Source organism: Kogia breviceps, chromosome 15 (assembly GCF_026419965.1).
Source record: "Kogia breviceps isolate mKogBre1 chromosome 15, mKogBre1 haplotype 1, whole genome shotgun sequence".
NCBI classification, from domain to species: domain Eukaryota; kingdom Metazoa; phylum Chordata; class Mammalia; order Artiodactyla; family Physeteridae; genus Kogia; species Kogia breviceps.
The window spans coordinates 67,394,554-67,407,430 of NC_081324.1; the positions used below are offsets into that span (position 1 = coordinate 67,394,554).

The 12,877-nt window shown below is 42.8% G+C and overlaps 1 protein-coding gene across 25 annotated transcripts in view; it reads right to left on the bottom strand.

The window, feature by feature from the left end:
* MTMR3 (myotubularin related protein 3) overlaps positions 1 to 12,877 on the bottom strand; it is a 138,404-nt gene that overhangs the window by 14,513 nt on the left and 111,014 nt on the right. For all 25 annotated transcript variants that reach the window (XM_067015916.1, XM_067015900.1, XM_067015917.1 and 22 more), the window contains 7 exons: positions 10,722 to 10,927; positions 10,062 to 10,193; positions 8,961 to 9,072; positions 5,758 to 5,953; positions 4,777 to 4,962; positions 1,824 to 1,994; positions 456 to 601 (listed from right to left, as the gene is read on the bottom strand). In XM_067015916.1, the coding sequence (XP_066872017.1) occupies positions 456 to 601; positions 1,824 to 1,994; positions 4,777 to 4,962; positions 5,758 to 5,953; positions 8,961 to 9,072; positions 10,062 to 10,193; positions 10,722 to 10,927 (1,149 nt within the window). The remainder of the gene's footprint in view (positions 1 to 455; positions 602 to 1,823; positions 1,995 to 4,776; positions 4,963 to 5,757; positions 5,954 to 8,960; positions 9,073 to 10,061; positions 10,194 to 10,721; positions 10,928 to 12,877) is intronic.

Genomic DNA, 12,877 nt, shown 5'->3' on the forward strand with positions numbered 1-12,877 from the left:
TTTAAATTATTATTCATCAGTCTGAATTCAATAAAGCTAATTCATACGTCTCAAAGCCAGACTGTCTATCATCTGACAGCATCTGCCTTTCAAGCCCAGGACAGCAAGTCACAGCAGGGAGGCAGGAGCACAGAGCAGTGGCTGAAACTCAAGCCAGAGGGTCACAAGGAACCCAGAGGGTCACAAGGAACACAGAGGATATGCTTCATCACTGAGAAACTACTTGATGCATGCAAGAGAGTGATGTAGCAACAGGGCCCAGTACTCTTCAGGAAACAAGGCTCTTACAGCCTCATAGCCCAAAACCCTTATACCTTCCCTAAGAAAACTTCAGAGATCTAAGGAAGATGTGTGGAACCAGACAATGTCATGATCTCCAAACATCCCTGGATGCATCCCAACACAGGAGTACACCCACAGAGGACCTGCAGTCTTGGCACCAGCCCCAGGCTCACCGACTCAGAGGTGGATCATCAGGGCTGGTGCCAGGGGCTGGGTATGGTGCACAGCTGTCGTCCACAGGGGTGGACGGGGATGGGCAGGGCAGGTACACTGCACTCCACAGCATCAGGTTACGCACATGGCACACAGGGTACAGCACCTGAAAAGACAGCGGTGGACACAGGTTTAAACAACTTCCAACAAGTCTGTTAGAAATGTCTAGAAATGAGGGTGAAGAAGCAAGCACCAAGCAGGAACGCCCAGCAGTCCTGCACAATCTCCAAGGGGCATTAGCATGAGTGGATGCAGCTCTATCACGGGGGGTGGTGTGTAGACGGGACATTTTTCACCTGACAGCCTCTGTGGGAATGAAAATCTAAAAAAAATTCTTTAAATCCATTTCTCATTAGTTGTCTCTTAGGTCACCTTTATTGAATGACTGGCTTTTCTCAACCTAATTTGTTGTTTTTACTGCACAAAAAAATGAGTCATTCTGCTAGATGGTGATAGTTCCCTAGTACAAAAGCTTGGCTTCAGAACACATTGTCAGACCTGTTTTATAGGATCATCTAAATTAATCAAGTGAAAAGGAGGGAATTTTCTTCTGTACTGTTACTTCCCCAGCAGGCACAGGAGAGAGAGAAGCAGCTAGCTTCAATCTTTCCTTGGACTACCTAACTGTAGTAAGAGGTTTATTAATTAGCAGTCCAGCAAATCAATATAACCTCTGATTAGCTTCCTTGTGACTTCAGAATTTAAGAGGCATTCTGACAAAAGGAACATTACTGTGTACATTACTGTGTACCAATGCACACATACAAGCACCTCCTTTTCTCTGCTTAACAGAAAGTGTTCCTTTGAGGAACAAAGTCTTAAAGGGCCTGCCAGTTCTGCATGTGAGCAGAGGATCACACAGACACACTGCTAGTGTCACACACAGTTTTCTGCTGAGACAGATGCTGCAATGGGTATCATTGCCTGTTGACACTGGAAGGGTGCTGGGGGCCTGCAGCTTCTTCTGAGCTATAAGGGGCATCCAGGGAACAACTTACATGCCTCCTCCACTTCTTAGACAGAACATGCTAGAAATAAGTTAAGCTCTGGAGGAGGTGCCAGAAAAGATTCATGTCTAGAGTGGCAAAGTACAGATGTTTGCTAAATCAAACCACCCTGAACAGAACAAAGAGCAGTCAGAAGCAGGGCAGAATAACCAGAAAACAGGCCTTTCTCAGGACAGAGTGGTTGGGAAAAAATGGAACTACTCCATCCAGAGACAACTGAGATGCCTTCGAGAAAACAGTCACTTCTCAAAAAAGATCCCATATGTCCCCATCCCCAAATTCATTCTGCTGATGAGGGAGAAAAGACTAAAGAATACATACGGCTTCTGACTGAGAGGAATACAGTAGGTTTTTGAAAGCCTTGTTGCCCGCCCGAAGCAGCGACCACACAGAACATGTCCGTTCCTGAGTATGTTTTTCCCCTCTCTCCTTGGCGTTGTTGCACAGGAATGTTCCAAACAGGCAGGAATAGGTATGCTGCACCAGTTTCACCTATGGGAGTCCAATATGAGGCAAAATCAAGCAATGGGTACGCATTTTCTGGGGGAAGGTCAGCCCAGCTAAGCCACCTTCCCCGACACCCCTGATGTGCACTTCAGTTCATGCTTGGTAAGGATGGGGACCCAAGTAAGCCACCTAATCGCAGACTCCTCATAACCCCAGCCACCATCACTCCTGAGTCAAAACAGCAAAGACAGGGTGTTGACACCCCCAACCTCTTGGCCTCCCTTGTAAACAGTCTCCAAGTTCCCAAGTTAACAGCTACCCATATAAACTGGGCATAGGAGCAGGTCAGTGTGCAACCCAAGTCTGAACTTCTAAACAGCTTTTCATTCAGCAAGTTGCTATTGAGCATCTCACATACTCCAAATGTTTCTGTGGGTGCTGGACAGGCAACAGTGAGAAGACAGCTCTCCTGCCCTGGTAGAGCTTGCTCTGGCTGTGGGGGGAGGGGTGACCAGTGCTACAGACAACAATAAGGCAGGGTAAGAGGCCCAAAGCACATGCAGGGCAGCGTGAGAAGGCTCACTGGCCTCTAGAGACCTGATGGAAATGAGAGACCAGATCATACCAGCCGGGGGTGGGAGAGGAGGCTGCTCCAGGCAGAGGCAACCACCAGCACAAGGGCCTTGAGGTGAGCACAGGATTGCAACTTCTGAGGAACTGACAGACATTGCATGAGGCGGAGGATGGAAGGAAATGAGCCTTGGAGGACTTGCAGGAGGGCCTTGCAGGCCATTTTAAGGACTGTGACTTTTATTCTGTGTGAAAAGCAGAGTCATTGGAGGTTTCTTGACAGAGGAATGATACGGTCTGTATCATGTTTTAGAAGGATCCCTCAGGCTGCTAGACTGACTTGGGAATTGGGGCAGGAGATGTGGTGGCTTAGACTAGTGTTGGGAACAGCACAGGTAGCAATAAGTTATCAGGTTTCAGATATATTTTTAAAGCAGAGCTGCAGAATCTGCTGACAGACTGAATATGGAATAGGAAAGAAAGAGTTGAGGATGACATAAAAGGTTTTGCCCTAAATGAATCGAAGGTTTAAGTTGCCATTTGGTGAGATGGAAGACTTCTGGAAGATCAGTTTTGGGGTGGAGACATATGGAAATCAAGAACTAGGTTCTGAACATGTTAAGTTTGAAATACCATTAAGACATCCAAGTGGAGATACTGAGTAGTCACAAGTGGATGAGAGCCTGGAGTTAAGTAGAGAGAGAGATATGAGCTGAAGGATGTATACATGTGGGAATCACAGAGAGCAATTAAAGCCAACAAACTGGATGAAATCCCTAGAGAAGGAGGCTGAGCCCTGAGGCACTCCCAGCATTCACAAGTCGGCAGGGAAGGAGGAACCAGCAAAGGAGACAGAAAGGACCAGTTGGTGAAGCGGAGAACTAAGACTGTGCTGGAAGTCAACTGAAGAAAGTGTTTCAAGAAAGGAGTGATTAAATTGTGCCAAATTTTAATGATGGATCAAAGAAGATGAAGGCAGTCAAAAGGTACAAACTTTCAGTTATAAAATAAGTCTGGGATGTGATATACAGCAAGGTGACTGTAAGTTAGTAATACTGTACTCTATATTTGAAAGTTGCCAGGAGAGGACATCTTAAAAGTTCTCATCACAAGAAAAAAACTTCATAACTATGTTTGGTAACAGGTGTTAACTAGAATTCTGTGATAATCTTTTAGCAATATATACAAATATCAAATCACTGTTGTACACCTGAAACTAATAAAATGTTATCTATCACTTATACTGCAATTTAAAAAAAGAAGGGTGATTGAAAACTGATCACTGGATTAGAAATGTGAAGGTCACTGGTGACCTTACAAGAGCAGCTCTGGTAAAGTGGTGGAGTGAACACCTGACTGGGCCAGGTTTAAAAGAGAATGGGAGGAGAAGCGTTTGAGAGAGTAAATGTCAAGACTTGAGGAGCTCTGCTGTGAAGAAATGAGATATGAAAAATGCGATAATAGCTAGAGGAGGATGCAGGACCCAGAAACGGTTTTGATGAAATAGGAGGCACTATACCATGCTTGTATGCTGATAGCAATGATCTGGTGAAAAGTAAAATAGGCTGATGCAGAGGGCAGGGAGGAGAAATGTTGAAGCCATGAAGCTGAGCAAAGGAGGGGGGTGGAAGCTGGTGCACAAGTGGAGGAAGGGCTGGAAGAGGGCAAGGATAGTACATCCTCCTTCAAAGGACAGGGAGCAGAGAGTGTGGGACAGACGCAGGGAGGTTGGTAGATGGATGAAAATCTATTGTTTCTATTTCTAACTACTGTTTAGTGCTTTTATCATCCATTTCATTTTTTAAATTTTTTTATTTTTTTGCAGTACACGGGCCTCTCACTGTTGTGGCCTCTCCCGTTGCGGAGCACAGGCTCCGGACGCGCAGGCTCAGAGGCCACGGCTCACGGGCCCAGCCGCTCCGTGGCATGTGGGATCCTCCCAGACCGGGGCATGAACCCGTGTCCCCTGCATCAGCAGGCGGACTCTCAACCACTGCGCCACCAGGGAAGCCCTATCATCCATTTTTAAAGTTATGTTTAGAAGAACTCAAAGTTTATGTAAACTTAGTACACATGGATTCACTAAATAAACAAACACCTGTTTATTACTATTGTTTTTAATTAAAAATGGAAGAATAGCCCCTCAATTTCTAGAAAGGATGCAGTTTCATGTGAAAACTGGCCCACTAACATTTGCATTGATACACCTATGAATTTAGAAGGTCCCCAAAACGAAGAATCACAAGCCCAAACTCACAAGGAATGCTTCATTGAACTCAAAAGAGCACGGAAATTGCCTCTGAAGCTGATGAACACAGTCAAGCCACTGTAAAAACACTGGGCAACGCTCGTTCAGATCATCCGAGTTCTCCCCATGACCACACCGGTCAGCAAACTTGTGGCCAAAATCCAGCCACTCCATCTCCACGAGGACCTGGAAACCCTGCGGGGAAGCACCCAGGAGAGATCCATTTGTGCTTGTCTATCCAAACTATAACTGTCCTGAGCCTAATGTCACCAACAGTGATCCCTTTTAACACCATCCCACTAAGCCCACCAGGAGCCCCTAACCCAGCCCCACAGCCAAAGGATGGGACACAGGCTTAGGGCAGTGTCCTGATTCCCTCAGCTCCATTCCATAATCATCAAAAGGGTGGTAACTAAGCATTTATCTAAGTCTTTGTTGAGACTATTTATATTTTTAGCCCTTTATTCACTATAAAAAAGTCATACTTTTTCCCCCTTAATTTCTTTTTTATTTTTTAATTTCTATCTTTCATGGTATCCTTATAAAGTCATGTTTGTAAAATCTTTCCCCATCCCAGATTTGCATATATTTTAGGGTACCTTTATGGTTTTTCTTATATCTTTAACCCAATAGGTGATTATTTCACAATAGGGTTCTTTCTCCACAGAACATTGTGGTGATATACAGACCCATTACCATAATAAGCATGTCAAGATCCTTCTATAGAAGCCCCACTTTCCTGGGGTATCCAAGTAGATATTCTGCAAAGGAAAACATGTCTGTATTCTCAATACCTTGTTATCCACAATCTACCCCCTTTTAAGAGGCACAAGCACTGTGGTACGTACCACAACAATTTAGCTCAAGATAAAGGAGCAATGATTCAAAACTAAAGAAATTTCACTTTCACTGGACCTAGCCACCTCAATCAAAACTGATCATAAAACCCTCCAAGGTTTCCCCCACTCATCCTAAAGTGTCAAATCCTACCTCTATGGTTCGGTAATAAGGGTCCAGCAAGAGCTTAGCCAATGCCACAATCTGCGGGGTGCGGTCCCAGCCATCCGAGCAGTGTGCTAGCACTGGTCGTTGATCACGATCCACAGCATGCACTACCAGAAGTGCTGACTTCAGAAGCACAGACAGGTGATGGAGCCATTTTGTACTTTCAAGAGCTGAGAGCCAACTACAAAAATAAAACAGAAGGGGATAGGAAATGCTGATTTTTATGATATACTGGGTCATGCCAAATACCAGTCATATTAAAAAGCAATTCCCAAAGACTTTTCCTTCCAAACAAAACACTGGCAAAACAAACAGAAAATCTCTGTGTTTACAAAGCATGTACAAGGATGAGACCCAAGCCCTACCACACAATAGAGGAGAGCCTTAGAAATAGAACAGTAATTAACAGGAACACCTTTTGTTCCAAAAATCATATAGCTAATTTCCCAGAGAAAATTAATATTTAATATTTTTTAGTCCATATAAGTATATCTACCCAGTATAAGAAAAGTAGCTCTTCCTGGAATCTTCTCCAAAAAAACCACAAAAAACAAAAAACACAGCCACTCTGAGATGGAAAAGAGAAAATATTTATATTTAATGATCAGCAACTCTGCCCAGCAAGTTCTCAAAAAAAAAAAGGTAAAGAAAACTCAAATATAAGTATGTCTGTAATAAGATACAAGCTAGATGCGACATCCACCAACAGTGCAGACAACATCGCTTACTACCCACACCCCAACACCTACCACTGATCAAGTCTTGAATGTCTGGATTAAAACTGGATGGGCCCAAACTAATGATTTAGACTCACACAAATCAGTACGCCTGTGGCTACACAGTTACTGGGCTTAGTACAGACTGGATTCAGCAGGGATCTAAAAGAACCTTTTGAAAGGCCTTCAGGAAGTATCAGATCCCAAGAATGGCCCCTTGGGAATAATCACAAGCTGATCACAAATGGTTTTTTAACTGTGTTGACATTTTATTTCTTGTGCCCTGTCATGAATTCTACTCCACGCCCCCCCCCAATAAAAAGCTCCAATTTCTCCAAAATGTGATCAGATTTGTAGCTAAGACCACAGTCTAGTCCTTCAAACTGAGTTTGAGGAGAGAATAAATACTTCTGTCAGGGGACTATGAGAAGGCTTTTGCCAAGACTAGCCTATAAAGGCTTATTAAACCTTGGGGAATGAGTATGAATTTTTGAAATAGTCCAAAGAGAGGGTCTTTCCAGGCAAACACACACCAGAATGTACTGCATAAGCATTGGCTTCACATGGATTTGCTTGTTCTACCAACCAGACTCTTGACTCCTCAGTGGGCAGACACTGTGTCTCAGGCACAGCTATAACCTCCTTGTGCAGTGCCTAGCACACACTGAAGGTTCCTACTTTTTAAATCGTGGATAAAAATTCTATCTCAAGACCTTCTATGTCCTACTAAATATCTGAGAAACATTTTTTGCTGGTGGATTAATTATTTATTCTCATTCCTCACACAGTCTTGAAAAAAAAAATAAAAGATGAAGCTTAGGAGAACAAATACTAACTTATCTCCTGGCCCCTGGAGAAACAGTAAATGAGAACCTGGTTCTCTTGAACCTGACTGAATCATTCTTACATACCACTTGGTGTTGTCCATCCATGCCTAACACAGAAGCTACACTCCAAAATCTGCCAACGGAGGAGGTGCGCTGAGACTCCAGGCTCCCTTGTCCTATACTCAAAAGCTGAGGTAGCAACCTAAGCATGCCATAGCCTACGGCCGCAAACAAGTGTCAGGAGGCTCGCTTATAAGCTGGTCCCGCCTCTGCCATAGCTTCTTTTTATCCACAAGGGAAGCTTCAGTACTGCATTATGATTTACTGCCAAATACAGACAAAGCATTTCCTTCTTCCTTTGCAACCTCCCTCCTCCTCCCTGACATTCATTTGGACCAAGCAAGGGCTAATTACATCTTCTTGACTCAGAGTTTAAAAAACAGCTTTTTAAGAAAGAATTTTAACTTATGGAAGATATTACAGATCAGGTAGTACTGACTCTATCCCTTTTATTTTATAGACAGGAATAACTGATAACCACAGGAATTAAGCCACTGGCCTAAGTCACACAGTCAATTAGTGGCAGATCTCCTGAATCCTCAGCCAGGCTCTTTCTATGCCCTCCCCCCACTTTAGGAAAGAGTACTACTAGCTAGGTTCTGAATATGTATAGCAGATCCAAGTTGCTAATCCCCAAAGCAGGGCAGCGATCTCATTTCTTCTGTCAGGCTTTTCCCCAAGGACAACTGCTTCACCCTCTGGGCTGATTGCAACTGTGATGAATTTAATCATTTGCTACCAGGAGTTAGTACAAGTGGTTCAGGCAGCCATTTGATTTAATAAATCAAACAATGCTGCAAAATTGATGCAATCATGAGATCTACTGAACAGAATCCAGGGAAACAGCTATGGGACCTAGTACAAACACCAGAACAGAGAAAATTCTGTCTTCTCTGGCACCATTTCTGGCTTCCTGAAACAGTAAAACAGGGGCTTTTAAATATTTATCTGTCCATATTTGTTTTACAGAGCATTCCTCCTAATTTATCTTGTATTCAAACAGTTCCCTTGGGGGGAGGAGTGTTATTTCACCTTCCTCACAGCAAATGCCAGCCATTCATTTTTTTTTTCATTTTTAATAAGCAATAAAAATCACAGTAAAGTTTTTAGTAAGTAAGATGGTAGTTTAGAAATCAGAAGCAAATGTAAAAGGTACAGACCTACTGGCAAGTTTAAAGAATGTTTAACCCTTTTCAGAACATAATGAATAAATTTTTACTCTTCACGGTAAAACATTCCAGTTCATAGCAAGTTAAGTGTCACTACAGGATGTCAGAAAACAAAGAATTAAGTTACTGTGAATCAAAAACATGTGGAAGAAAAGGAAGAGGGCCCCAAAAATATGAAGGCAATGCTTCCATTCTGAGGGCTCAGATCTGTTCTATGCTGCACATTTTAAACCTTTCAAAGGGCTAGATTTTTCTTCCAGCTCCTCCTTTGTGCTGCATGCTCCTAACACAGGAATGAGAATAACCATGGACTCTGAAAGTTAAACTGAAATATACCAAAAAATAGAAAGACACCTTCAAACTCATTTAAAAAAAAAAAAATCAGTGCAAACTTAAAGCCAAAACCAAGGTCTTACTTTCCCGGATCTGGCATCTGTGTGCACAGCAATCGCAGAGACTGAAAACTCCTCCGAATTGAATGAATATTTGCCATCCCCATAAAAACAACTTCACAGTTCGGGTAATACTCTGGAGAGAATAACAACAAAGAGAACACAAATATGTTGAATTTAAAGTCCAAATGGCCAAATTTAAAAGGAGCAAACTGGCTATAAAACAAACCCACTGTAGCTGCTGACTAATGAAATGCCAATGTTTTGATGCCTATTAGCCCAGTCCTTTATTATGAGAGGAAAACAGTGCTTGATTTTTAGCTGTCTTTTCAAAAAGGAAGGTTAGATTTGTGAAGAAGATAACTGATATAAAATAGAAGCTGTTATTTTTTTTAAAAAAAGATGTGTATACTTCCATCTTACCCCAGGTTTACTTCTTGGGCCTCTCCTAACTTGCATCTCTGGAATCTCTTTGAAAAGAACCTAGCAGAACCATGCATTTCTGCATTCAAATTTCACCTTTGTACAACTGCTTTTAGATTCCAGCTTAGCTCACATCTGAATAAGGAGCTCAGTGCCTCTACTTGCTCCAACAGCACACAACTGGCACCTAACAGGTCCTTCCCTGGAGAAAGCCAGTGTTCAGACAGTAGGGGTGTTACAGGTCAAGACTGAGGCACTTTGCTAGAGTTTTGTATTTGCTGCTTCAATTTCTACCCCATGTTTTCTAAGTAAAAGTCATGTGAGGAGTTTTCTGTGAGGCTAATAATGAGCATACCCACTGTCAAACACAAAAAAAGGCTTTTATAAGGCTGAGAAATTGAGCTGCTAAAGAAGAAGCTTCCAAACGTAACAGGCCTTATTATGGGAGAGGATTTACTTTCCTTATCACCTAAAAGTTGGCACAGGGAAAGAAGATTCTTTGGTTTCACTGCACCTCCTCCTCCATTTCTCCCTTAAAAAGACCATACAATATTAAGAATCCAAGAAGGAGCTCTGGCTGTCTCAAGACAGGCTGAGGAACTTGGCTTTCCATTCACTTCAAATTGAGAACTAAGACCCAGCTGGGCATGGGGTGGACTCACAGGGACAGAGGGTCAGGGACGAAAGGACTGTGCACCTCACCTGGGCATTCACAGCCTCCTCCTTTGGCTCGGTTCGCCACAGCTGCTGCATAGGAGCGTGCATCCAAGATCAAAAGCTTCTGTGGTTGGACAGCTAAACTCTCTGCTCCTGAAGCATTTGACAGAGAAGAATCTAGGGACATCAGGAGCAGGAAGGAGAAACTAAATGAACCTGTCTCTCCCAGAATTGTTGCAAAATAAGAACCACAGGCACTTATTACAGTACCCAAAAAACTCGATTAAGTGAAACCCACCTAACCAAAACTACATTAATACAATAGGACCTCTCTCTCTAGTTTGTTTTCTATTTTGCCTACAATCTCCTATACCGCATTTCTACATCTGTAGCCCTAGAATGACTATAACATCCTGGTGTTTTCCCCCATGGTCTGGAGACACTGCAGGTCCCCTATCACATATACATTCCATCTCGTCACGATGGCAAGAAAGACAACAAACACTCTAGTCCACTTAAACCAAGTCTGAAACAGAGGGTCTTCTGGTTTTTGCCAAGATCCATGACTCCTCAAACAATCTTATCAACTGACGCTTCACTCTCTCTCTTCTATGAAACAAATTCTGTGTCTTATAAGAAGGCCATTTCAAAAAAGGTTCTCAGATGCTATAAAAACCGCTGCCAAAGGCCCAGGGAGCACCTTACCAAACTCCACATCAGAAAGGTCTCCTGCACTGGAGAAGTCTCGGGGACTGTTCCTAGTTGACAGCTTGCTGCCACTGGATCGGGAGTCGGAGGCACAAGCTTTGGCTACTGACTGCACCAGGTGCTCATCATCAGCATTTCGCCAGCCCCACCAGCTGACCTCCGGCTGTCCACAGCGGGCAATGACAGCTCCATTGCTCTGGTGCCTGTGCGGGGAGCAAGACAAAAACTGTACCCATCCCACTGGCCCCATTCAGATGCTCTGTGCTCATACAAAAAGTGAGACAGTAGATTTTAAATGCCTTAATGAACAGCTTGACTGCAGGGAAGTGATGGGTTAGCTTCAAGTCCTCTCAGGGCAGAAGTCTTATACAGCAACAAGAATAACAAAACCCCGGGATTTCCCTGGCGGTCCAGTGGTTGAGACTCCACACTTCCACTACAGGGGACACGGATTCGATCCCTGGTTAGGGAACTAGATCCCACATGCCGCAACTAAAAGAGCCTGCATGCTGCAAACGACCCGGCACAGCCAAACAAATAAATATTTAAAATAATAATAATAATAATTAAAGATAAAAAATAACAAAACCTATCTGCATCTTTCTTATCAAACCATTTTAGAGACCTTTGTAGAATAACCAACAAAATGATAAAAGTGTATTTAAAAGTGTATTGTCAGAGAAAAATTAATATTCATAAAGAAAATACTTGAATATTTAAATTTATTTTTGGAAAATCAGTTTAAAAATAAACTACAAATACCACACTTAATAATGAAGCATTAGGGCTTCCCTGGTGGTGCAGTGGTTGAGAGTCCGCCTGCTGATGCAGGGGACACAGGGTCGTGCCCCGGTCTGGGAAGATCCCACATGCCGCGGAACGGCTGGGCCTGTGAGCCATGGCCGCTGAGCCTGCGCGTCCGGAGCCTGTGCTCCGCAACAGGAGAGGCCACAACAGTGAGAGGCCCGCGTACCACAAAAAAATAAATAAATAAATATAAAATGAAGCATTAATCTCTCCTTTTTAATACTACACCTGAATATCCTAGCATAATAGATGCTGACAAACATTTGTTTCCTCACTGACTTCTGAGGGCCCACTGTAGCAACTGTACATTTAGGGCTGGCTTGAGGTTCTTTTCAAAACAAGATCCCACACGTGGGACTGAAATACTTACCTGGCCCAGAGTGGACTGCTTTACAAAACCTCCTGACATTTCATGAATCACTACTGCTCTTACTATAGGCAGATAGCTCAAGGAGCCAGCCACCCTTCTGTAAACTATTAGAAGGAAATGAATAGCATAAACATCAATAAGCCGTACTCTGATAAGATCCTTTATCAAGAAATAAGACCAGAAATCATACTCATAGTCTACCTTAAGATGCTCTAAAAGCCCAAGTTTTTCCTAATTAGGAATTTTAGTTAGGCAATTTTAGCAACTAGAAAGTTATAAAGGTAATATTATTTGGCGATGAAAAGGAATCAAGTTCTAATACATGTTACAACATGGATGAACCTTGAGTATGTTATTGCTCCTAAGTGAAAGAAGTCAGTTATGAAAGACCACATACTATGATTCCATTTATGTAGTGTCCAGAATAGGTAAATCTATAGAGACAGAATGTAGATTTACTGATAACCCAGAGCTAAGGAGCTTGGGGAGGGAATGGGGAGTGACTACTAATGGGTCTGGGGTTTCTTTTTGGGGTGGTGAGAATGTACTAAAATAATTGTAGCATGGACTTGAGGATATGGGGAGGGGGAGGGGTGGGCTATGACGAAGTGGGGGAGTGGCAGGGACATATATACACTATCAAATGTAAATTAGATAGCTGGTGGGAAGCTGCTGCATAGCACAGGGAGATCACCTCTGTGCTTTGTGACCGCCTGGGGGGGTGGAATAGGGAGGGTGGGAGAGAGGGTGATGCAAGAGGGAGGAGATGTGGGAGCATGTGTGTATGTATAACTGATTTAGTTTGTTGTAGAGGGAAAACTAACACACTATTGTAAAACAATTATACTCCAATAAAGATGTTAAAAAATTAAAAAAAAAAAAAATAAAATAAAAAAATAAAAAATAAAAAATAAAAGTAGGCAAAACAGTTCAAGTGATGTTAATAAGTCTTCGATAACCATTTACCATGCTTTTG